The sequence below is a fragment of the Hippoglossus hippoglossus genome, chromosome 14 (assembly GCF_009819705.1).
Source record: "Hippoglossus hippoglossus isolate fHipHip1 chromosome 14, fHipHip1.pri, whole genome shotgun sequence".
In the NCBI taxonomy this organism is placed as follows: domain Eukaryota; kingdom Metazoa; phylum Chordata; class Actinopteri; order Pleuronectiformes; family Pleuronectidae; genus Hippoglossus; species Hippoglossus hippoglossus.
In genome coordinates, this window is record NC_047164.1 from 19,100,227 (window position 1) to 19,123,696 (window position 23,470).

General features: G+C 41.4%; 2 protein-coding genes across 7 annotated transcripts in view; one reads left to right on the plus strand and one right to left on the minus strand.

Annotated features, from left to right (window-relative positions):
• LOC117774089 (E3 ubiquitin-protein ligase RNF43) overlaps positions 1–15,694 on the minus strand; it is an 87,672-nt gene extending 71,978 nt beyond the window's left edge. For 3 of the 6 annotated variants that reach the window (XM_034606177.1, XM_034606176.1, XM_034606174.1), the window contains exons 1-4: positions 15,570–15,694; positions 13,926–14,205; positions 13,476–13,544; positions 13,038–13,294 (exon numbers count right to left, since the gene is read on the minus strand). In XM_034606177.1, the coding sequence (XP_034462068.1) occupies positions 13,038–13,294; positions 13,476–13,544; positions 13,926–14,181 (582 nt within the window). In that variant the 5' untranslated portion in view covers positions 14,182–14,205; positions 15,570–15,694. Of the gene's footprint in view, positions 1–9,941; positions 11,986–12,711; positions 12,829–13,037; positions 13,429–13,475; positions 13,545–13,925; positions 14,206–15,569 lie in introns of those variants that run through there. The other 3 variants (XM_034606179.1, XM_034606178.1, XM_034606180.1) reach the window with 2 other exon arrangements.
• Positions 15,695–19,038: 3,344 nt separating this feature from the next.
• Positions 19,039–20,492, plus strand: supt4h1 (SPT4 homolog, DSIF elongation factor subunit). Its single transcript, XM_034606226.1, has 5 exons — positions 19,039–19,226; positions 19,529–19,635; positions 19,740–19,795; positions 20,071–20,124; positions 20,238–20,492. The coding sequence occupies exons 1-5, from the start codon at positions 19,158–19,160 to the stop codon at positions 20,303–20,305; spliced, it is 354 nt and encodes a 117-aa protein (XP_034462117.1). The 5' UTR covers positions 19,039–19,157; the 3' UTR covers positions 20,306–20,492.
• The last annotated feature ends 2,978 nt before the right edge of the window (positions 20,493–23,470 follow it).

Genomic DNA, 23,470 nt, shown 5'->3' on the forward strand with positions numbered 1-23,470 from the left:
GTTTGACAGTAGGTACTGTGTATCAGTAAATAAAGATCTCTACAGCTAATTCACTCTAAGTGCCTGAAGAACTCCCCTCTAATGAGACTTATTTAGAGAGTTCGATTTGGACCACTGTGCTGTGGTGTAACATTCACTCAAATGAACAAGTAGAAGCAGGGTGATCAGTGGTACTGGTGGTAGTGGACAGGAAAGGTGTGTGAAATGAATTTGTGATCATGTATATATGCATATACAGTGACCATGTGACAGCAGCTCAAATTCTCTCAGCAGGTCACATGGGACTGTCTCTGCAGCACTGAGTTAGCATTTTCATCAAAAACTCGCTGAAGGGGAAGAGGAACACTCTCCCTCCCTGCAGGTGAAGTGAGATGAACACATCAGTTAAACACTCGTCTGGCAGATAAACTAGCCCTTTGTCTAATTCAAAAGCATGCAACTTCCATTTAGTCCAACTGAGAGAACAGCCGTCCATCATGCTGCCAGGCATGTGACAGGAAGTATGATGATCAGTCATGTTCACAGAGAACAATCATTCACCTCCTGCTCACAGAGTAGTAATTAGGAGAAGACTACAAAGGGGCGAAAACACAGTCCACATTCAAGACAAAAAAGAAAGGGGAAAGAGTTTTTTCAATTTACAGATTATATAGCAGAAAACTACCTGTTTTATTTAAAACAGAGTTAACTGTTGAGAAGTTAGCTCCTAGTCTGCATCAGGCTTTGCCCACGACATTTTGGGATGTGCAGAATCAAACTATTATAGGGTCCTTCTGTGTTCACTAGTGAGTTACAGTCTATAGTCTGCTTTTCATTTTTCATTTTTCATTTCTGCTCGAATAGCAGGTGAATGGACAGTCAAGGAGTGAGAGAGTGCTGCTGACTTGCCTTCCCACATTCAAAATGCCAGAGAAGATAAATGACCAGCTCCGCTCATTATATAGGGTGGAAATAATAATTTACTAACTTATATCATATGTTGTAGTGTGATCCAAATAATCATTACAGAAAGACATTGAAATGATTTGAGAGGCACTGGATTATTTACACGGTATTAACACATATGTATTTTCAACATGATTTAATTTTTTTAAAGATCACAGTTATTGTCAATACCCCTTGTCTTAAACCATTCATCTCATCGTTGGCAATAAGGCTTAATCAGACCTTGTTGTAGAGAATACATACAGTAACCTTTATGTTAAGCATTTCTAATTAAGTAAATTAATCTTAACACGAAGCAGGAACGTATGAGGCCCATTAACGCAACACTGAGGGCTTTCTGAGAAGAAGGCAAAGAGAGGTCAGAAGGGGACATGCTGCTTGTTGCTCGGAAGTGACCATGTGACTTTTGGAGACATAAAGAATTTTTTGTCAGCTGAGTTATCTTCCTGGTTCTGAGGTTACAATATGGCTTTTGTAGTCAAGCAGCACGGAAAGATCTAAGTCACTTTGATCCCGCTTAATAGAGTTTGGTAAATGATCTCTGTATGGGAGCTCCGCCTCCTGCTCACACACACACACAGGCTCACTTATGCTTGTACACATACATAAAGAATCAGACGGTCACACAGGTAAAAGCTCTTCTTGCGGATCGCTGAGCTGAGCGTTCGAGCAGAAAAGTAGAAAATTTGCTTCCTCTCACAAGACTACTCTGTGCTCACTGCAAATCCTGCTTTCGCTGTGCCGCTCTGGCGCAAACTAATCAAAGACACGCCATACATACAAGTATTTGCCTTGTCATACAGGAACAAAATAACTTACGTCAATTTACAATGCATGAAATTAAATTGCTGGGAGGTGCTATAGCTACACATTTGCCAAAGCAGTGGCCACAAAGCCAAATACGAATAAAAGGTCTGAAAGAGTGACTGGGGGAGCCACAGGGAGCCCGAGAGAGGGAGGGAGTTTGTCAGAGAGCATTTATCTGTGGTATGGTGATGACTCTTTTCCTCCGACCTCTCAGCAAACTAAGCGCTTCCTGCCTTTTGAGTACATGTCGCCAATTTTGTCCTCCAAACTAAAGCACATGCAATGAATTACAACCGTTTTAAAGAGCTATCAAGAAACAAGAGAGAGCTGGTTAAAGGAGAGGAGGTGAGGAGGTGGAGGAGGAGGTGAGGAGGTGGAGGAGGAGGAGGAATTTGAAGCTGCGTTCCTGGGAGAAAGAGGAGCGAGACGAGCAGAGAAAAGATAAACTGAGGAGAAGGATCTGAGTCTTTGATCTTAGAGGGAGCAGAAAAGGCTGCTCCTGCCATTACAGCAAGTTAATACTGAGTGACTGCATGATTAAGTCAACACTGACACCATCTATGATGACATTTGGCTGAAAGGCACAGAACTATCTATTAACTGTCTGATAATATGACAGCAAGGACAAATAAGGTCCCAGATAATTACAAACAGTGGAGGAGTTCAAATCAACACCAGATCTCAAACTGAAATTTATAAAAGAAACGTAGGAGAGCCAAACCAAACCATTAGTCCAAAGTCCATTAAAGTTGAGCTTTTATTAAACTAAAGTATGGTTGAAAAATATTTTGGCAAAAGCAAAAGGAGGGACACACATGCTTATTAAACAATGGCTTGACCATAAAGCATGTCAAAACTCATTTATCTAGAAGACAGAGATCTTAAGTTGCACTTGTTGAAAACTGTTCTTCAGATGGTGTGAGCTGGGATTTGGAGGGAGAGGAAAAGGAGCCCTATTCTCTTTTGTAATTTAACAAAAAGTTCCATGAAACTGTCAGAAAAACACAAAATTCAGGTGTCGAGATAATCAACAAAACCAAAGGTCACAGCCATGCTAGCAGCTCTGTAAAGCTTATACCCCTTAACACCAAAATTAGTGGGTATACGCGGCTTTCTTCAAACAAAGGTAAATCCATCCAATCGTTTTCTGAGACATTTTACTCAAAGCAAAAATGTCAACCTGGTGTCCCAACACAAAAAGTAAGAGGGTCACCGAAGACATTAGGATATATTGTCGAGGAAGCCTCATAAGCTATGTGGGGGCCACGCAGACTGCAAAGGCCAAACCAAATGAGGTGGTCTGGTCCAAGGAGGATTTTCATGATTGGTTTCACGAGCTTGTCCTGCCCTTATAGCTGTTGCCTAACAACATATTGGCCAACAATTTGGCCACGATGAGAAAGTTTTATGATACAGCCCTTTAAATTCAAACAAACCTTTTGTCTGTATATAAGTTTGTGCCAATGTGTTAGTTAGATTAAAATAGATATTTCCCAGGACAAGAGAAAACTTTGAAACTGCTGGTGGTGCGAGATAAAAAGTCAGTGGTCCACCGATAGCTACACTATATTCAATGGTAATCCATCCCATAGCTGTTGACATATTTCAGTCTGGTACAAAGTGGCAGAGAGATCAATACAGCTATTCCGAGAGCCAAGTTGCTACCACAGCTAGAGTGGTTAATTTTAATATGTTTCATTTGCTACTTTTGTCTTTTGAGGTTAGCAACTTAAAACAGATCAACAGAACAATATCTGGAAGCACTTAACTTACAGTTATCAGTTATTCAGTCATCGCATCAAATCTGCCCCTTCGTGATCGGCCCGATCAGTATGAGGATAGATTGAAATCTATCTGAATGAGAGGGAGCTAGACCCAGGAGCAAGAGCGAATTAACCTGACCTCCCTGATTGGTCTGATGGTATCATTGTTTATAAAAATAAGAATTTAACCTATCCCTGTAATCATAACCTTTCATCTGGAGGGGAATACAAATCAGACACTGCCAACTTTCCCACAAGTAGCATCTGAACTCTCCACCTATATGGTGCCATTGTCATCTGTTGCAACATGGTTCTATGTAAATCTCTATAAGTGTGACCTTGATCCCCAGGGAAGGGTCAGCTTGACCTCCATGCCAGCTATGGATCAGCAGCCTTTTCTATGTGCTCCCAGTGGATCGATTTCAACTGGAAAGAGACAGGTGCTCCACTTGACATGCACTGTCTGGACAGATTCAGAAAAGGTCACGCGTGATGCCAGTCTCCCTGGGAATGCAAAAATGTCAGGGTACTCTCGACTGTTTATCGCTTTTTTACATAATTGAATTCCACTCAACTGGAACGTACCCCCTCCCCAACTGGTGCTGTCAGGTACGGTGCCAACAAAGAAAAATATAGGCAGGTGTGAGAATGTTTGTATTTGGTCTTTCATAGCCAGCACTGACTCATTCCTCCCCATTGTAATGGATGCCACATTATAGCACAACTTTAAAAAGCTGAGTAAAGTGCTGCTCTTTCAGTGCAATGGTGGTTTCTCAGAGGGACAGACGATAAAAGTGCTCAGAAAGAGGAGCGGGAAAAAGACTATCATTAACATTTCATTTACGTGTGCGATATTAAATGTGTATTTAAATTCTTCAACCACTCCTTGTGAGACCGATGAATTTAAAAAGCATGCACACACAACCTTGTACTTCTATCATATTGAGAACTCTCATTGGCATAATGCATTTCCTAGCCCCTTACCCTAGCTATAACCATCACAACTACATGCCTTACCCTAACCTAAACCTGAGTCTAACCCTTACCCTACGAGCAAGTCATAACCCTTAAGAATCCCATTGAAATTGGTTCAGAGAGTGAGGACTGGCCAAAATGTCCTCACTTTCCCAAAATGTACTCACTCCATAAGGTAGGGTCTCAAAATGGTCCTCAAAGATATCTGAACAATTAAACACACACACAGTTGTGAGGACAATCCCTCACTTTAATGTGAAATTTTCTAATGCTTGTTTCTGCTCTGATGTTCCTTTTTTCCTTCTCTGTTCTCTCCAACTCACCCTTTCTGTGGGCCGGTTCAAGGATTAATCCAGTAGTAATGCCTTTAGCATGTGTCTGTGTGCATGTGTGTTTGCATTCTCTACGTGTGTGCTACAGAAACATGGAATTAAGTATGCTACTCTTTTGTGTCTGAAGGAGTGAGTGAAGCAGTGATAGGGACTGTCTACAGAAGTAGCAGAGGCCTTCCTCTGTTATTTGCACGAGGAGAGCTATGAAAAGTTGACAAGAATGTGTTGTATAACATTCAAGAATTCCAGACCTGGGCTAATGACTTAAAAAGAAGGGGGCCGGCAGGATTAAGGGACTTGCCATGTTTCCCTGACCTGCCTCTCCCATCTTCCCAGTGCTGCCGCGATGGTAAGAAACATCTCAACAGCCATCTCTTGTGGAAGAGGGTGGGCAAGACAGCACTAGCCCCTGCTTCCTGTGCTGCAGGCTGCAGCTTTGTCAGATGCCTGCCCAGGAGAAACCATTACTCCAGAGCTCGTCTGATAGCTTGGACACACATGGGGGTGTGTTCGAGGAGGGTGCCAGAGGCAACACAGAACAGTGGTCTCACATCGCTATAGAGGAAGGAGATGGCAGAAAAGCAATAGCAAACAGGTTGAGCTGATGAACATATGGAAATACAAAAGACAAACACGTCTTGACTGTGGGCCACATAAAAGAACGTGAAGACTTCCATTGACAGCAGTGAGCATGTTTCGTTGTTATATGCTGGATTTCAAGGCGACGACTGACCCTGAACGTCCTCCATTTCTACACAAACAGCACTTAATTACTCTTCTTTAACCGTCACTGTGGCGAAGCAGACGGAAATTGTGAGCTTATAGAGATTTGATTCATTCCTTTATGTAACTGCCAATTTCACTAAGTGCCAGAAAGGATGGATGGGGACGTGACTCTGCTGCTGTGTGTGTTGAGGTCTCATATGGCGTCCATACCAGCGGACATGGCAGAGCTTTGCATGATAGACATAGTTGCTGTGCATGTAAACTGGGCACTGCAGCAAAACTCAGAGCATGATCCCTTCCCGTCTTACTGTTACTATACTGTAAAAGTCAGACCTCAGTGAGTGCAGCTGCTTGCCAGACTTGAAACTAGTTCCAGATTCATAAGCAAGCAAATAACTGGAGGACAATAAAGTGACAGCAAAGCACTAACTTCAATGTGAAAATTTAGCAGTAAACATTAGCTTTAATCCCATATGCAGCCGTTTTACTGAAAATATGTTCCTGTCAATGTTACAAATCATCCACACGCCCATTATGGGATACATATCAAACTATGTCCCGAAACTGAAAAAAAGCCTTTGAAAGCTTATCTAATAAAAAAGGTTGTGCATGAGTGAAACTAAGTTTTGAACCATTGCATAATGTTGCAAAATCCCAAATAACCCAGTATGAAACATGTGATGGGACTGTACTTCAGCGACGAGCAAACAGAGTAAATGCCCTTGCCTCCAGGATCCCAACTTTTTTTCCAGACTATCAGTTTTGGCTTTTCAGATCAGCAGGACAACGCTGCCAATAATTACGTGATTTGCACGTTGACCTAAAGATTAGCCCTTTCAAAACTCAAGTTTGAATGTTTGTGAATATACGTGCACCAGTTTTCAGATCACCCTTTACAAAGTTTCAAACCCAAAAAACAAAAGCAATTGGGAGAACAGTGAAAACACTTTTTTTTTAGCTTATCAAAATATTATGCAAGGCTTCAAATCTTTGTTTCAATCATGCAAAATCTTTTTTCTTAAATTTCAAACATTCCAACAGAGTTTCAACCTTTTTTTCGGTTTCAGAGTATGGTATGATATTTATCCCATAGCCGATTGCTACACACTGTCTATCAAATCCTCCAAAAGTTTGATCGATTTTGGGACACGTTCAAAGAACATTGAGTAACCCCAAGCAAACCAGAAATATGAGCGAAATATTCCAGTATTTACTTACACAACAGTTACAAGGAGTTGATATGAAACTAAAAACACTCCAGGCTACTGCACACACTTCAGGAAAACCTTCAAAATCTATTTGTCACAGGTACAGACTGTGCACAGCAGTTAGCCCAGCAATGTAAAGCAGCGAGGAGCCCCAAGGAGCCTTGGACAGGATGTTATCTCATCCAGGGAGATAGGAAGTATGTACAAAAAAATCTAGAGGGAGGGGGAGGAGAGGGCCCATTTGGGAAGTGCAGAGTAAACAGTCTCGGTTTTTAATCATCCCGGCTCACGTTCGGAACTGGACTCGCTTTGATGTTCTCCCTCAGCGCCCCCCCTCCGCCCTCCCATCCCTCGATCCCAAACGGCTGTGGTGAGGGCCAGCCAGGGGGGAAACATGCAGAAAGTGTCCTCGGACAGTCGAGGGAGGCACACAGTGTCTTGTGGGACACCGAGAAGGGAGATGAAAGAATGCAAAGTGCAGCGTTAACTGGTGTTCAGTCAATTGCTAGGCCTGCCTTAATTATAGCTGGTGTATTTAAGTGAGCTCTCAAAGGTCAATGCAAAATTTCAAAGTACAAAGCTACAAAAATACGACATGAGGGAGAAAAGAAAAAGTCAAAACGTCTTTAAATGAAAACAGGTGGAATCTTTATGATGTCTTTTAATCGGGTACAATGCCTGTATGAAGATAAACAATTTACAATCCTTTATAGTTTGAAGTTATCCTTCAAGCCTTTGCACTTCTCTTGTACTTGTATTTGTCCAAATAGTTCTGGCCAGACCCCAGCCAGTGTTCCAATGAACGTGTTCATTCAGAGGACAGGGCAAACTTCCAGGGAGTTCACAGTTTTAATAGATCAGAGGGAAATGCGCACCAAAGCAAAGCCTCATCGCTTGAACACACAGACGGAGACTCTTTCCTACACCCTCTACTTTGAGTTTTTACCTTACATGCATTGCCAAACAGGATTACAACAATACCTCGTGGTAAGAGCAACAGCTCCGACTCTACCTTTAGAAAATGTTATACTTCCCAAATAAAATGTTGCTAAAATGCCAAGTAACTGTGGCTTATCAAAACTGGTTGCCATGCTTCAGCATGGTCCAGAGAAAAATCTGTAGACGAAACCAGACGAAACTACAGCCCCACAATAGACATCTAGAGCTTTGGTTTCATGGTTATTATGATGCATTAATCGGCTGGACAGTTTTATCACAGTGGAGAGATCGTAATCTGTAATTGAAAGGGGACATTGTGAGGCAGCGTATATATGTATGGAACTCCACCTCCTTTACAGCCTTCAACCCCCTCGTCCACTGGAAGACAAGAACATTAAAGCAGAGCAGCTTGCCGAGGCAATGAGGACCTGTTCGAACAGGCCTGCCCTGCACAAAGAGCATCCTGCAGCACAACACCACCTCTGTGCAATGTGGGAAGAGAGAGTTGGACAAAACTATACCTTCCTAACCTTGAACAGAACCACAATCACTGGTCTGACTAAGAGAAACAAGAAAGCAAAGGTTCAGACAAAACCAACTCTGCTGACATTTTAGCCTGCAAAAGGAAAAAAGGGGGGGAAAAAGGGATCTTATCAGTGGAGGATTAGACTGTCGCCATTCTGACTGTGGTATAGATGAAAGTATTAGCTGGCCCTGTTGCACTTTCCTTCACACCTGCAGGGGAGTATGTGCAGATATCCCTTCTACAATCTTGATCAAGTCTCATCAACCATATGCCAGCTTAATATGCACTGTATCTTAGTATGTACAGTATGTTGCTGAAGCGTTCTTCTGAGACCTGGTGAAATTGGGTTAATATCTTTTTGTGAATTTACAGAAAATGTGTATTTTGTCCTTCAGATCTGTACAAAAACTGTGCAAGGTTTTACTGAGGGAAATATAAAGAATTCTGGAAATCCCAGAAGTGTCTCTGATCTCAGCTGCTCAGTGTTTCACCTCAACTACATGTTTCCAAGATCCCACACAGGCCCATTAAAGTTGCATTTTTTTAACTGGAGAGGCAAACAGCACCAACGTTTCACCATCCCTAATACTGGGCTTTCTCTGTGGAGAAGCCATGTAAATCCTTATCAATTATGGGAAACTGACGCATCTGGCTCACCATTCACAAAACCTCCCACACCTGGTGAGTGAAGAGAGACAAGATCCTACAGTGCCGCGTATCTGTCGTCCTCTTTCTTTGGAAACAGCAAATAAATTGACGCAAGCGGGCTTTATGGCCCAGGACCCTTAATCCACTCCTGAATCCTAAATATGCACAGTGAATAGACTACATACTTTACATTAACATGGTAGTGACATGCTGTGTTTAAAATGATTTGCGGTGTTGATTAATATTCCTCGACCACACCTTGGTATCAAAAAATGTTGGGAGAACATTAGAAGTCATAAATAGTAACTGCAAAACAAGGCTGTCGCCTCAGAAAAGATACACCTACAAAAGTTGGCAACCTTAATCAAACCGTAAGTAAAAATAGACTGAAAACAACCTAACCTCAATAACAGCTGTGTGTCATCACTATTGTTCAAGGAATTTAGATATTCTGTCATCACACGCTGAGGGCTGAGTGGAAAGGGTAGTACTGTGTACTGTAACCCATAGTCACTGCAGTATTTTGATGGCATAGAGCAACAATTCAGGTGTTAACATCATCTAGTTCTAATCAGACAGTGGATGCTGTGTAAACAGCCTTTTTTAGCTTAGAGAAACATGTGGCGCCAACAGTCCCTCCACAGAGGGATGGAGGCACTGAAAGACAGGACAGTGTGGCAGCGAAAACTAATTGTCGAAATGATGCTTTTTACATGGAGCCCCAATAAAATGGGATTTTAATGTTGAATTATGTCTCCCCAGTTGGCATCGAACAGCAGTGATGGGAGTAGGGACGAGTCCAGTGGATCTCTTGACAGTTCAATATTTGTTAAATACTCTACCATGAGAGAACAGTCTAGTAATAATGTACTGATCTGTGCAGAGTCTCTGTTATGTGTCCACACAGAAGAACTTAAGTCAAACACATGATCAACTCTACAACAGGTGCGCACCCCCACCCTGTACGCACCAACAACCTTCAGGAATCGACTTTTCAGGTGTTTGGACATTAATCAGGTGTGAGGATGAGAAGCCGTGTTGTGATCATACAGAGTAGATTAAGACATCTTACCTGCATTAGTTTCCCATCCGCGTAGCCGGCGCTTCCTCCCACGAACACCCCCTCCAGGGTGATGGGCTTCCCCGTCGGCTCGTTCTTCAGCAGTGTCACCTTGATGACCGCTCGGAGGGCCGGCCGCTCGGACTCCAGGCCCGGCTGGCCCAGCACCACCTGCAGGGCCGCCATGAGCAGCCACGGCCAGAGCCCGGCCAGGCGCCGCTGGGGGACGGTCATGGCCTCGGCTGCAGCGGCGGTGCCCGGCCGCACATGGTGGACTTCAAAGCAGGCAAGCACCGCGGATCAAAACAAGACAAATATGTACACACGTCCCACTTCTTCTTTTCTGCCTCGGCGACTACTGCGAAGTAGATGCGATCCAAGCGTTTACAGCTGGAGGACTGCCAGCATAACTCAAAGTCATAACTCAAACTCCCATTCAGCACCAGAGTTAATATTCAAACTGTACAGGGTGCAGAAGTGCGCGTCGCTCAGTGCCCACATGGAGCCGGCCGCATCGCCTCCACTAAACTGATCCGTTCCCTGATTTAACGGCGAACTTTTATCCAGTGTCATTAATGTGGGCGACGGAGCAGTGCACGCACACATGCACCGTGAAGACGCGTCGTGTTGTGTTAGGAGCTTGAAGTTTGCACTGGTTTCCCGCAGACGCACAACGAATGTCCTCATGTGGAACGCGTTGGCCTTACGCTTCAACAAGTATCCTTTACGCAGAAGGAGGGCAGGTCCCGGCGAACAGCGATGCGTCGATCTTCACCCGTATCCCGACTGCTGCGTGTTATTGATCGTTATTTAAAAAAAACAGTGCGCACCGGCCACTGTGCCGCGCGGTCACGTCTGCGGACCGGACACGAGTTGACAAACGGCGTCAGAAGGCAGCTCGTCCCGGCGGCGCCACATTTTCTAGATAAATCCAGAGAAAACGCAGTGGGGCTTGAACTTCAAAGGCTTGGTTACAGGTTGCCGCCGGAAACTGATGAGGCGTGTTGACCCACAATGGAGAGACAGAGGGTCCGATTCAACTTGTACAACCATGGGGAACGAGAAGAATAAAACCCTCGCCGTCAGTACATCGTAGTAGCAGATGGACAGTTGACTCACTTGACTTGTATCTTAGTAACTACGCTGACCCCTGTCGCAGAGCCATCAACTCTCCATTTAAACCTGATCACTGCCAAAAACAAAGAGAACACGGGAGGAGGAGAAGACAGGACGGACAGAGGAGGAGGAAAAAAAGGACATTCCCGAGTCCAGCGGCTCCGCTGCGCTGAGAGAGAGAATTGGATACGATCCTCCAGAGGACAGAAAATGAGTCGCTTGTCAAAACAATCTTCAGCGAGAACGGAGAAGAAACTCTGGAGGAAAAAGTGAAGTGGAAGTTCTCCAAACTCCTCGTGATTCCCAAGTTGATAAAGTGGAGAGACGCAGTGTGCAGATCTCTCTCTCTCCCTCTTTCTCTCCCTCTCTTTCTCTTTCTCTCCCTCTCTCTCTTTCTCTCTCTCTCCTGGGAGCTCATTGACGGCCTCTACCTGCTCACTGTCCTGATGCCTTCATGTGTTGTAGGAGTTTGGGAATTCTTAAAAAAAAAAGAAACTGGACCAAAAAAGTAACAATGCGTTTGGAAAGGTCTGAGAAGTCATCTGAATCGATTGTGATGCTGGGTGTTCATATATGCTGCTGACAGTGATGCAAAGTGAGACACAGCTGAAATTCGCCTTCTCTGTCTCCAGTCAAACTTACTTCCTACGGGCTTCGATTTGCAGGCTGCGCCACACAACACTGAAGTCCAACAAGAAAAACAAAAGTTGTAGAAATGTAATAATGGAGCTTCCGAGTAGCACGTGAAGGCAGCATTAAATGCGGAGGGAGGAGCAGCAGCGCGGAGCAAGAACTAGTGAGTGGCTCCCTCTAGCGTCTAAAATCCTACACAACCACCATAGGTCTCCTGTACCCAGCTGTCAACAAGACATTAGGAAATACACATAAAAACCACAAACCACCTGATGATCTAATCTATATCTCATTTATAAAAAATACTTTAACACTTGTGCCTTTAAAGCCAAGCAATTAAATATTTAAAAACACAGCAGCTACGATAGAGATATATTAAAAACTAAAAGCTGGAAAATGAAAACCGACATCATCTGGTCACTACCACAAACAATCGTAAATATCGTATAACTTGTTATGACAACTCAGTTGTGATAGTAAAATGCAAGTAAAAACTGTGCATATTAAAATGGGGCGAGGAGTTTAAGTAAGCTCCATGCTGCAAATATATAGATATACTTTAAATACTTTAAAAACATCAAAAGTTGGTAAAATATTAAGACTAAAAATGTAGGTCATCTTTTGCTTCACCCTTTAAAAATGTTAAATGGTACATATGTACCATGGTTCAAGCAAATCTAATTCTTAGAGAAGCAAAAGACTTAAATGAATGTATTCTACAAAGTCATTAATAACAAAACGTACATGTAACTACTCTTGCACAATGTTTTAATTACAAACTTAATGACAGTCCTCAAACTGACACAACAAACAGACACAACAAATCATTTGAGCGAGGAATGAAGTCTGGTAATAGTGTAAACTTCCCTATGACACATCCTGAAGACTCCCTGTCCCTTTCCAACATGTTGAGATCTAAAATGAGAAACAGGACCAACTATCAGTGAACCTGATGCAGTGATGACTTGTAAAAAAATTTCCCTGTACTAATTTTACCCTGAACACACTTCCTAAATATTCATCAGTGTCTTACCTAAAGGATTGGAGCACTCCATCTGTAGCTGATGTCCGTAAACTGACTGAGATCAGGGTGAAAGTCTCCAACCTTGGCAACTAGGATCTCATTGTCCTTTGCATCAACAATGGTAACCTTGCCAGAACACAGAGGAAAGCACAGCAAATAATGTGCAGCTCTTCTACTGAGCTGTTACACACCCTGTATTACATGTAAATGCCATATCAAATATAAAGGTTGCAAACTTCTGCGCAGACCACGTCCAGTCTTTCTGGGCAAAGTTTCTTGCCTTTAGAAAAGATGAGGCCAAATGTCTTCAGGAAATCTACAACGTTGAAGCTTACCTCATACATGGCATCTTCCGGCATGAGTTCAGTCACTGAAGTCACAGACTCCTTGTGCTCACTGTACGTAGATCCATCAGCATTGCTCGACCTATCTATTATGATGGTTTGAGGGTTGGCTGTCCTGGTGCTGGCAAAGCTGTTGCTCAGAATGGTAAAACTGGTGCTGGAGGACAGCTCTGACACAGGGACCGGCTTCTCTGAGCTCACAACTCTACTCGGTGGAGCTTGAATCACTTCATTCGCAGCCTGGAAAATGGTGTTCAAGTTAATGTCACATTATTTCACCCCCTGGTTTTTCTAATTCTGTAACTCCTGGATCTCTTCAACATGACAGAGCATAGAGTGAAATAAAAGTGTAAGTTTTAAACACTTAAAAAATATACTTATCTTTCTTGATTGATCACAGGTTTGACAGAGTGGATTCACCTACCTGGAAACCATGGGTCCTGGGTAGCCATGTCAGAAGCCCATTATCCACATGGTTCAGCTGGTAGCACTCCAAGACTTCGAAGAAAAAGAACAAAGAATTACAATCATAAATTAAATCCTAAAATGTCGTCCGGGGTGTTGCACATTGGGTTGGGTTAACTGAAGACTTTAAATTGACCATATGTGTAAGAAAAAAATGATTTGTCTCTATACATTGGTCCTGCGATACACCGACCCTCAAAAAGTATCAGTGGTATAGATAATGGATGGATAGATGGTTTAGCCTGTTACAATTGGAGTTGAAATCTAAAAATGTTTGCATACATAATCAAAAACATTTTTTCTCAACATACAGATACATACTAATGCATTTTAGAGTATCATGTACAATTGAAGTGATGTAACAAAGTCTGGTCATAACTCGCTTTCTAACAGGTTAACTCAAGTCTTGCTCACATGTGGGAACAGAGTCAGGCAGATACTGTGCAGCTTGAGCATAAAAAGTGCTGAAGTTTGGATTCCCATGGTTCGCACAGGCCATGAAATCCTCGTGCAGGTGCGTGGCATCGGAGCTTGAGGATACTTCTGCGTGGCTTGGAAATACTAGTCCAGTCGGTAAAGGTGCATCATCACCGTGGGCCCTGGTCAGGTGTCGTGGTGGGACTGAGGTTCCAGTGTGTGGATCGTGGGAATGAGTTGGCTCCTGATGCATGGGGCTCGGTAGGGAAGTGACTGCAGAGACAGGGAAACACAAGCAACTTTTCAGACAGTATCAGTCATTATCATGGTGTAATTGACATCAATAGTAACATGACAAAAGCCCAATATATATATATATTGATGGAATGCTTAAGCATTGTGCAAGCAGTTTGGAAATCTGAGCTACCTCAGATTTTATAAGTTTTAAAGAGGACTTTAAAACCCCAACCTTCAATACTGCAACACACACACACGATACAATATATACAATATACAATAATTCCGAAGATGTCAAATCCCCTTATGACAAAGAAATGTAGCTGAGGCTTTTATAGGATATATTTTATAGGATATTAAATAGTTTAAGCATCAACTTTATTATAAATAACTAATTAAAAAGAAAACACAAATACAAGCGAATATATGGAACTTGGATGAAAACTAACTGTGGAGGTGGCTCCTGGATTCAAAGACGGAGGAAGAGAGAGACACGAGATGCACATGGGCAACACAGAGACCCTGAGAGGCACTTAGCTGAGCTGCAAAGCTGACAAATAATAACAAAAGTTGGATTGGATTCTCGAGGACGGACAAAGTGCACATGCATCCATCAAGGTAAACTGTTAATCACTTCTTCCTAATTGTTTTATGTACAGGCCATTTAAAACGCATTCCTGATGGCAGCAGCTGAATATCAACATGGAAGAGGTGTGGGGTCATTGATAATCGTATATGACGTAATCTTTGTGTTTGCCCAATAATTTACGAGGCCGAGGTTAACAACACTGTGGCATAGGATGATGCCACCGGGGTCTCACCCAAACAGCCAGAGACAAACCATTCACTTTTCAGCATAAACTCAAACCTAGAAACTTAAACACACCAGTCAGCTTTGCAGCTCAGCTAAGTGTCTCTCAGGGTGTCCGTGTCTCCCATGTGCCTCGTCTCTGTCTCCTCCCTCTGCCTTTTGAATCCAGAGAGCGTTCATTGGCCAACTAGTCTCAGCTGTGCCAATCCCCTCTCCCTGGTTCACCTGAAGGTTCTCACTAAGCCACCTCCACACTAACATTCTCTTTTATGCAACATGTGAGCATAAATGCACATATTCTTTGCACTGTGTATTCTGTAAAATAAAAGTTTTCTTACCAGAGTATATTGGCAAACATAAACTGATACCGATATGTCTATGAAAGGTTAATATCAGCTGATATCATGAGCCCACCAGGCTTCAACTTAAATTTAAAAAGTAATGTGACATGATAATTATTCTTCATATTAATTAATTTGAACATTTTGGGTCATATTGCCCAGTCCTAATTGGTTTGAATGGAAAGTTATGAGTTAAGCTTAATAAATAATTTAACTTCAAAATTGTATTCACTTGCCTTTTTTCCCACCTTTGTTTCTGCCACCATGATTTTCTATGTGTCTATTCAAGGGCCTGCATGTCACAGTCTGACCAGCTCGTAGCTTGGCCTTATTGTTCAAAGTGAGTCTCCTCAGAGTGGAAACAAGTTCAGGATGGCTTCTCTTGAAGTTGCTGTGGTAGAAGTGACGGAAGTGCCCATGTACAGCGGGAGGATGAATTCTGTATATAACGGCCTGGTGTGGTTTCCTGAAGCCGTACAGGTTCAGCTGACGGGTAAAACTGCAGAAGCTGGTTGCTTTGAATGTGACAGCGTTGTGCGAGGTCCTGATGGTGCGGCTGCTGCAGCCGGTGGTGCTGATGTTGGTGCTGATGTTGGTGCTGATGTTGGTGCTGATGTTGGTGCTGAAGTTGGTGCTGATGTTGGTGGGGGAGGAGGATGGAGACAGGGTCTGCCCCTCGAAGAGCTTCTGGTCAATGATGATGACCTCGCCCAGTCTGTCCCAGTAGATGGCTTCATTGGCCGGGTTGTTCACCAGACGCCATAGTTTGCCAGGGAAATACCGAGGATCGACATTATCAGCGAGTGAAAGTCCACCAGCATCCATGCTGTAGTATGTAGACCTGGAAGTGGAGGCGATACTAGTTAACATGGGCTTATCAGGTCAACTGTCAGCAGTTAGCTTTAGTTAGCTTATAATCCAACACAACACACTAACTACCAGTCCTACAGCTAACTATGAAGTAGCACAATTTAGCTCAGATGCTACACCTTCAAAACATTAACCAGGAGTGGTTTACGTTTAAAAAAACAATACAATATATTCTAGATTTTTAACAAGATGGAAACCCCATTAAGTTAACCCACCAGTATCATTAAAACTCATCATATTAATGGCTATTGACTAAAAAGATTAATAGTGTAAATTATTAGCTGTACTCAAAGGCAAAAGATGTAAAAATGCTAACTTGTGACGTTAGCTTAACTCAGTTAGCATTAGCTAGCGACAACGTTAGCTCATCAATAACTCGCTGTGTATCTGGATTTATCTTTGCACAGTAACGTTGGAGAACATTCTGTCCACATTCTGTTTTATTTCTGCGTCAAATGATGCTGAATAGAAAATAAAAACTAACTATGATCGTACCTGGGTCACAAGTGCAGCCTCCGTCCTGATCCTGCAGAGCTGTGGGAAGTTCAGGCGCCGTTGAAGCAGTTGAGGTCCAAACGCTTCTTCTCCACAGTCAACTGTCATGGCTGCATCCATTGGACCTGTAATCAGCTGCGACACACTTTAACTACATGACGACGTGTTGCATTCAACATGATAACGTGTCATATCAGCAGCAAACATCAGCAGCAAAGTAAATAAGTAGCACATATTTTCATGTGATTAGATTATTATACACGAAATTATGAGCCATCGGTTGATCAGGTGATAGCTAGATAGCTAGATAGCTAGATAGATAGATAGATAGATAGCCATTCAGACTCAAAAGCACAAAAATATATAAACATATACATTTATATAAACATATAACTAATGCTAATATTTGACAACACCAAGATGATTTAATTAAGTTTTCTGAATTGAGTCAGCAAATAAATGTATACATAACATTTCTTATGGACACGTTGGAAGGTGTTAAATCCTGCAGCCACAAACATTTCACATCTCATACTGGACTAGACCATAATATGTCTCTTAAGTAACATCCTTATAAGCAATTTACACGTTTCTTTAAGCTTGCGTTTTAGTTGTTTGACCAAGAGTGAGCTGCTGACTCAGTGAGGATGGATGGAGGGATGCTTGGATGGGTGGTTGGACAGATGGAGGTATTGATGCATGGATGCATGGATGGATGGGTGGATGGATGGGTGGATGGATGGATGGGTGGATGGGTGGATGGATGGATGGATGGGTGGATGGATGGGTGGATGGGTGGATGGATGGATGGATGGGTGGATGGATGGATGGATGGGTGGATGGATGGGTGGATGGGTGGATGGATGGATGGATGTTTGGATGGATGCTTGGATGGATGGTTGGATGAATGGTATGGAGTATTTTCCACAGTAGACATGTAACCTCTTCATAACGGAGACAGCACAGAAGTTACCAATAACTGTAATGATCTTTCTGTTCCACTGAATTGAACACATAGACTATAATGAGGATTTAAGCAGCCATAATTTAACAAATTAAAAATTCCTTATCCTTTTTTGGGCAATGTGAATATAGTTGACAGTGTGGACATTTTATTTGTATTTTTTAAAAGAAAGGTCAATGGAAAATACTAACCAGTGCCATTATCTACACCGCACCACTAATATCCAAATTGTTTTTACACCCAGAAGTTTGAATGATTTTGAAATGTGTTTAGGTTGAAGCTCAAGTCAAAACCAACCACACATCAGCTTCCACCAGAACAACAAACTGCACTCGAGAATCTATAAAATCTCCTCTCTGTGTTCTGGCAATAATTTGTTATTATTGTTTATATCTTCTTCTTCTACTTCTTATTATTATCCTTAGTGCTTCTTCTTTATCACCTCCTTCTTACTTAGTCACAGGAAGAGTGACAGATGACCACAAATATCTAATTTAGCTGAAACGGAACTTGTCAGAAACATTGAACATAATCTATTTCTGAATGTTTTTGGATAACATTGCTGAGTCGTATAAAAACACAACAAATAGGTCAATTATTAAAATCACAAACGAACAAAGAAGAGAAAGAAACAACAGCTGTATGATTTGGGCATATTTCTTCACCCAAGGTTTTCCAGGAGGTAAATCTTAAACAAGAATATGCAATATGTGTGTTTTTAAAAACGGTTTTAAATAATACAGTATCCAAAGTTAAACGTAAACTTCAAGAGAAATCTGTGAATTGTGGGACTATAATATACTTTGAACGTGCTATACCTGTCATATATTAGTTGAGGTTCTTAATGTACTGGGATTAAAAATTGCATCATTGAATAGATCCTAACAAATTTCACTTTGTTTTAGTGTTTCTTTTGATATGTGTTTATTAATTCTATATCTGTTGTTGTGAGTTTGGGAGGATGTACTGTTGTGTTTTGTGTCATAGTGTCATGTGTGCTGTGTATTGTATGCCTGTATCTAATAAAATGAATTTGTAAATGTGTGCATTATGGAATGTTATTATAATAATACTATTACCTCAAAGTAAGGATTACCAAGGAATTTACACAGGGAAATTTGTATTTATTTTTATTTTCCAATTTTGTGAATATCTCAGCAGTAGCTGTTGAAGATTGATGTTTGATTTGACATTTCATATTTTGGTAAAACTGAAAAGTAGTTTTTAGTGGAATGGAGATGTTTTAAATATATAAAATAAACCTGTGACTGCGCAGAATATTGACGATAAGTTTTCTTGACAATTTGCAACAACACAATCCCTCTAAGTTCATGCATTTCATGATTATTTGTATACAGGCGCAGACGCGGACACCTCTGTGCTGGTGGCTGGTTCTCTCCTAGTACCCCACAGATGACGTAGTTCCTTCAGCGACAGTAATACATTCAAAACATTGATCTGTTGGACTGTTACACCTTTTATCGCCTGTTTTACTGCAGGAATTTAACACAATGGCGCTGGAGACGGTTCCTAAAGACCTGCGACACCTGAGAGCTTGTCTCCTGTGTTCGCTGGTGAAGGTAAATCAGGGACAGTTGGAAAGAAACGATGGAGCTAGCTTCAATGCTAACATGTAACCGCTCTCTGTGCAGCGTTTTCTATCTGCTGTCACAAACATGGAGTGAAGGTTTCAAGTCACGATTTCACGATGAACTTTATTTACTGAATATTATTGAAATACTGGGGAACGCTTAAGAAACTGTGTTCGCGTTACAACAAACAGCGTTTTCGTAGCTACACCAACAGAGACCGAGCATGTCTGCATGTATCTGAATCACATCTTAATTCTCGTTTCATTTCATCGTCCTCTTTTCTTCCTCAGACCATTGACCAGTTTGAGTATGACGGCTGTGACAACTGTGAGTCGTACCTCCAGATGAAGGGGAACCGAGAGATGGTGTATGAATGCACAAGTTCCTCGTTTGACGGGTAAACATCCACGTACACTGATCGTCCCTAAAGGTTCACATGGAGAGAGAGAGAGTGTGTGTGTGTACTATACGTTTACCATGACTCTGTGTGTATGTTCACAGTGTGATAAGCATGATGAGTCCAGAAGACAGCTGGGTAGCTAAATGGCAGAGGATAGGTAAGGATGTGTTCCTCCACTTAAAGGTGCAGTGATCAATTACTGACCATTGGGAAGAAGAGAAAACACACACACACACACACACACAGACACACAACTATTCACACACAGGGTTTATGACTCAATAGGCTTTCATTAAGGATATTGTCTTGTTAGTAACAAGCTAGCATACCCCAATGCTGTAGAGAACAATGTTAATTACACCCTTGTCCCAACACTCAAGTATTGCCTCATTGTTTAAGTCTTTACGCTTGTGTACATTTTCCCTCCTACAGGAAACTTCAAGCCAGGCGTATATGCTGTGTCAGTGACAGGCAGACTACCTCCAGGTAACTAATCTGTCCTGACTCAATATGTAACATAACATACATGTGGAAAATACTTTTTTGGCTGTTTTCTTCATTGGAGTTCCTTACTAATTTTCCTCTCTCCTTTTCTAAAGGCGTGGTGCGAGAGTTGAAAAGCAGAGGAGTGATATACAAATCCAGAGATACAGCAGTGAAGACATAAATCCAACAGCTTCCAGTTGATGTCGTGTCGAGTGATATCGTACTGCAGCAACCCCAAGACGAGAAACTACAACATCAATTCTTCTTTTTTGTTGGGATTAGCTATATTAGCGTAATGATTATTGTCAGAAAAAGGCGGTGTTTTGTATTTCTTTGAGTTGTTGAGAAAAATAAAAGTCTGTTTTATAAGAAATTGTCATAATATCATTGTTTATTTTTACGCTTCTGTATGATGTAAACACACGAAACATGAACCATGAAGGAGCACAACTCTTCATCTTCTCTCTTATCTTCTTCAGATTGTTATTCTGTAGAGAATGGGTTACCCAGCATGTCAGACATGTTCCAGGATGTCTGAGGTTGATACAGTCTGCGGGTGTTTATTGAATAAATGTACAGTGATAAAAAAAAATTGTTATCACATCCACACCAGGATGCAGGTATACAAAAGTAGAAGAAATCAGGAAAGAGGAAAATACTTTTTCACAGCACTTTAACACCACGACTGAACTGAGAGATTGTGTATACTTTTTGGTTTGAACAAACTTCATGAAACATTCCTGTACTTAATTATTTGCGCCACAAGACGGTGCTTTTTACCTAGTACCTGAATTGTTTGCAGAACCTTTTACTGCCACTAGGGGGAAATAAACGCCAAACTATCAGTGGAGTAGGCACATTCTCATCTACTGTCTCCAGTTGAATCTCAAAGCTTGTTTCATTCCCAGTAACCGCTGTAGCTACTGTTTCATTGCACAATAGCCTGTAAGGTATAGCTCGTCCTCCTGTGATGTGTGTATCAGGTAGAGCACTCTGCTTTTGTCTTGCGTTGCTATTTAGGGAGAACGTCATTATTCCCAGAGGCTCCAGGCTTTGTCTAATTTCACTGTAACCTGATGGAGCGGGGTCATGCACATCAAAGACTCTTTAAATCTCTGTAAGTGAGCACAGTGAGCTCTCGCTGTCGTCTTATTAGATCTTATTAGTTGAGATTTTATTACACCTGGGGTCTGATATTTTGTTACAAAGGTGTGGTTGGTGAAATCGCCCTGATTAAAAAAACACGCTGAGGTTGTGGTTCAGTGACGTGAAGCAGATGGTTTAATCTCAGGATCCTCAACTCACCGGGTTCTCATAATAAAAGTAAATCCAAAATAAATAGATATTCAATGATTGCAGGGGGTTTGAAATCAGCAAAATGAGTTTAAAACAGTATAAGAAAGGTATATGTATCAGTCATATCATACACAGGGCAGCTGTCCCAGTTTCATGTGTCTCACTTTATGTTTCTGGACAGACTTCAGTCGAGAAAGAGATGAAATGATGTGCAACGTGCCACTGAAGAAACAATTCATTAAATATCATCAGGAGGATTTCTTTTGCATCTTTTTTTAATGGAGGACAGAATCTTTATTTTTTACCTTACGCCTCTATACTCACTTCTAAACAAAAATAAAAAGGCCTCAAACAGAGAATCATACAGTACAAATATAATCTGACACACTCATATATCACACTGCAACTTGAAAGTGTCTAACACTGCACCCTCTGGTGTGATGCACTGCAGGATGTGCACGAGGGCCTCACGTTAGTCTGCCCTTTGTGTCGTTTGACACTGTAACTGGATCTGTATTAGAAGCAGCTTACAATAGAGGGAGACGTCTCTCTATCACCACAGAGGAATCACTCTGTCTCTTCATCCTTTCGGACAAATTGCACTCAACTATAGAAGAGTGGCCTGTGCTAAAAGACAGAAAGTGTTCAAAAGTATTAATACAACACAGTGAAAATACTTTAAAGTCCTGCTTTCAAAAGTTTACTTGAAATTCAATTCAATTTTATAAGTGTAGCACCAAATCACAACATACATTATCTCAAGGTATTTTAGACAGTTAGGTTTAGACCTGACAGAAATTTAGAGAAACCCCTCAGTTCCCACAGCGAACAAACACTGTGGAGAAAAAAAACTCCCTCATTAACTGGAGGAAACCACGAGCAGAACCAGACTCAGTGTGGGCGGCCATCTGCCTTGGCTGGTTGGGGTGAGTAGAGAAAAATAGAGGACAGAAGAAAGAGAGAGAGGGGGGGGGGATGTTATATAAAAAAGAAAGAAGAAAAGTATCAGAAGAAAAAAACAACTTCAGATATCAAAGTAAAAATACCAGAACGGCTTCTCTCATTTTTTTATTTATTCATATCAACTATAGTTTAATTCATCAACCCAATAATCGTTTCTCTTATTCATTTTGAGGATCAAGATTTAGTCTGTAAGTTAACTTGTCACTATATCTGTCAGAGAAATGCAATAAAATAAAAAAATATATGAAAATATGTCCTTGGACTGTGGTGGAGTAAAAATATAAAGCAAAAGATAATCAAAATACTAAATACGTCAAAATTGTACATAACTTAGTACTTCAATAAAAACACCAAGTTATGTTTCACTGTTGTGAAGCTACAGTGTCGATAACTGACTCAAAGATACAGTTCAGAAATGAGTATGGTAAAAAAAAGAAAAGTTTAAAGTTTAAATTGATAAACCAGTGTTTATTTTAACATCTTTCTTTCCTGCTGCTGCCACAATGAGGTTAGAGACTCTGTAGCAATGACCTTTATTAATATTATCTGTAGCTATGAGTAATCTTGTTGCATTTTAGTTGTCCTACTATTTTATTTTTCACTCCATTCTTCCACTCTCGGTTACAAAGATGAAGCGTTATCACCAACAATGTTCAGACAGACATAACGGATTTTAATGTAAATATGACTTTAAGCTCAATCAAATTAAATGAACAGGCTGACCAGTCACTGTTTAAACTGATGTGTCAGGTGAAACATCTCTTCATTCATTTGGCAAGGACCCATGCTTCCTCTTACACAGTTAGCGGCAACTTACATTTGTTTTACACAAAAACTAAATTCAAATCAATCATCACAGTTATTCAAATGGTAAGCATTTTGAACAGAGTGTAAAGTCTTTAGTGACAGTTGATGATCAAATCAGAAGTGTCTGTGCCTCCATGTGGCTTTTTAACTCTCAGTGCACATACAGACGAGTCCATTTTTACAGTTTCACACTAAAGTGCAGTTTCTGGCACTTCTCCTCGTGTTCTCCTCAGATGAAGCTGAAGTTGTTTCATGAAAACTGCAAACTAAAAACAAAACT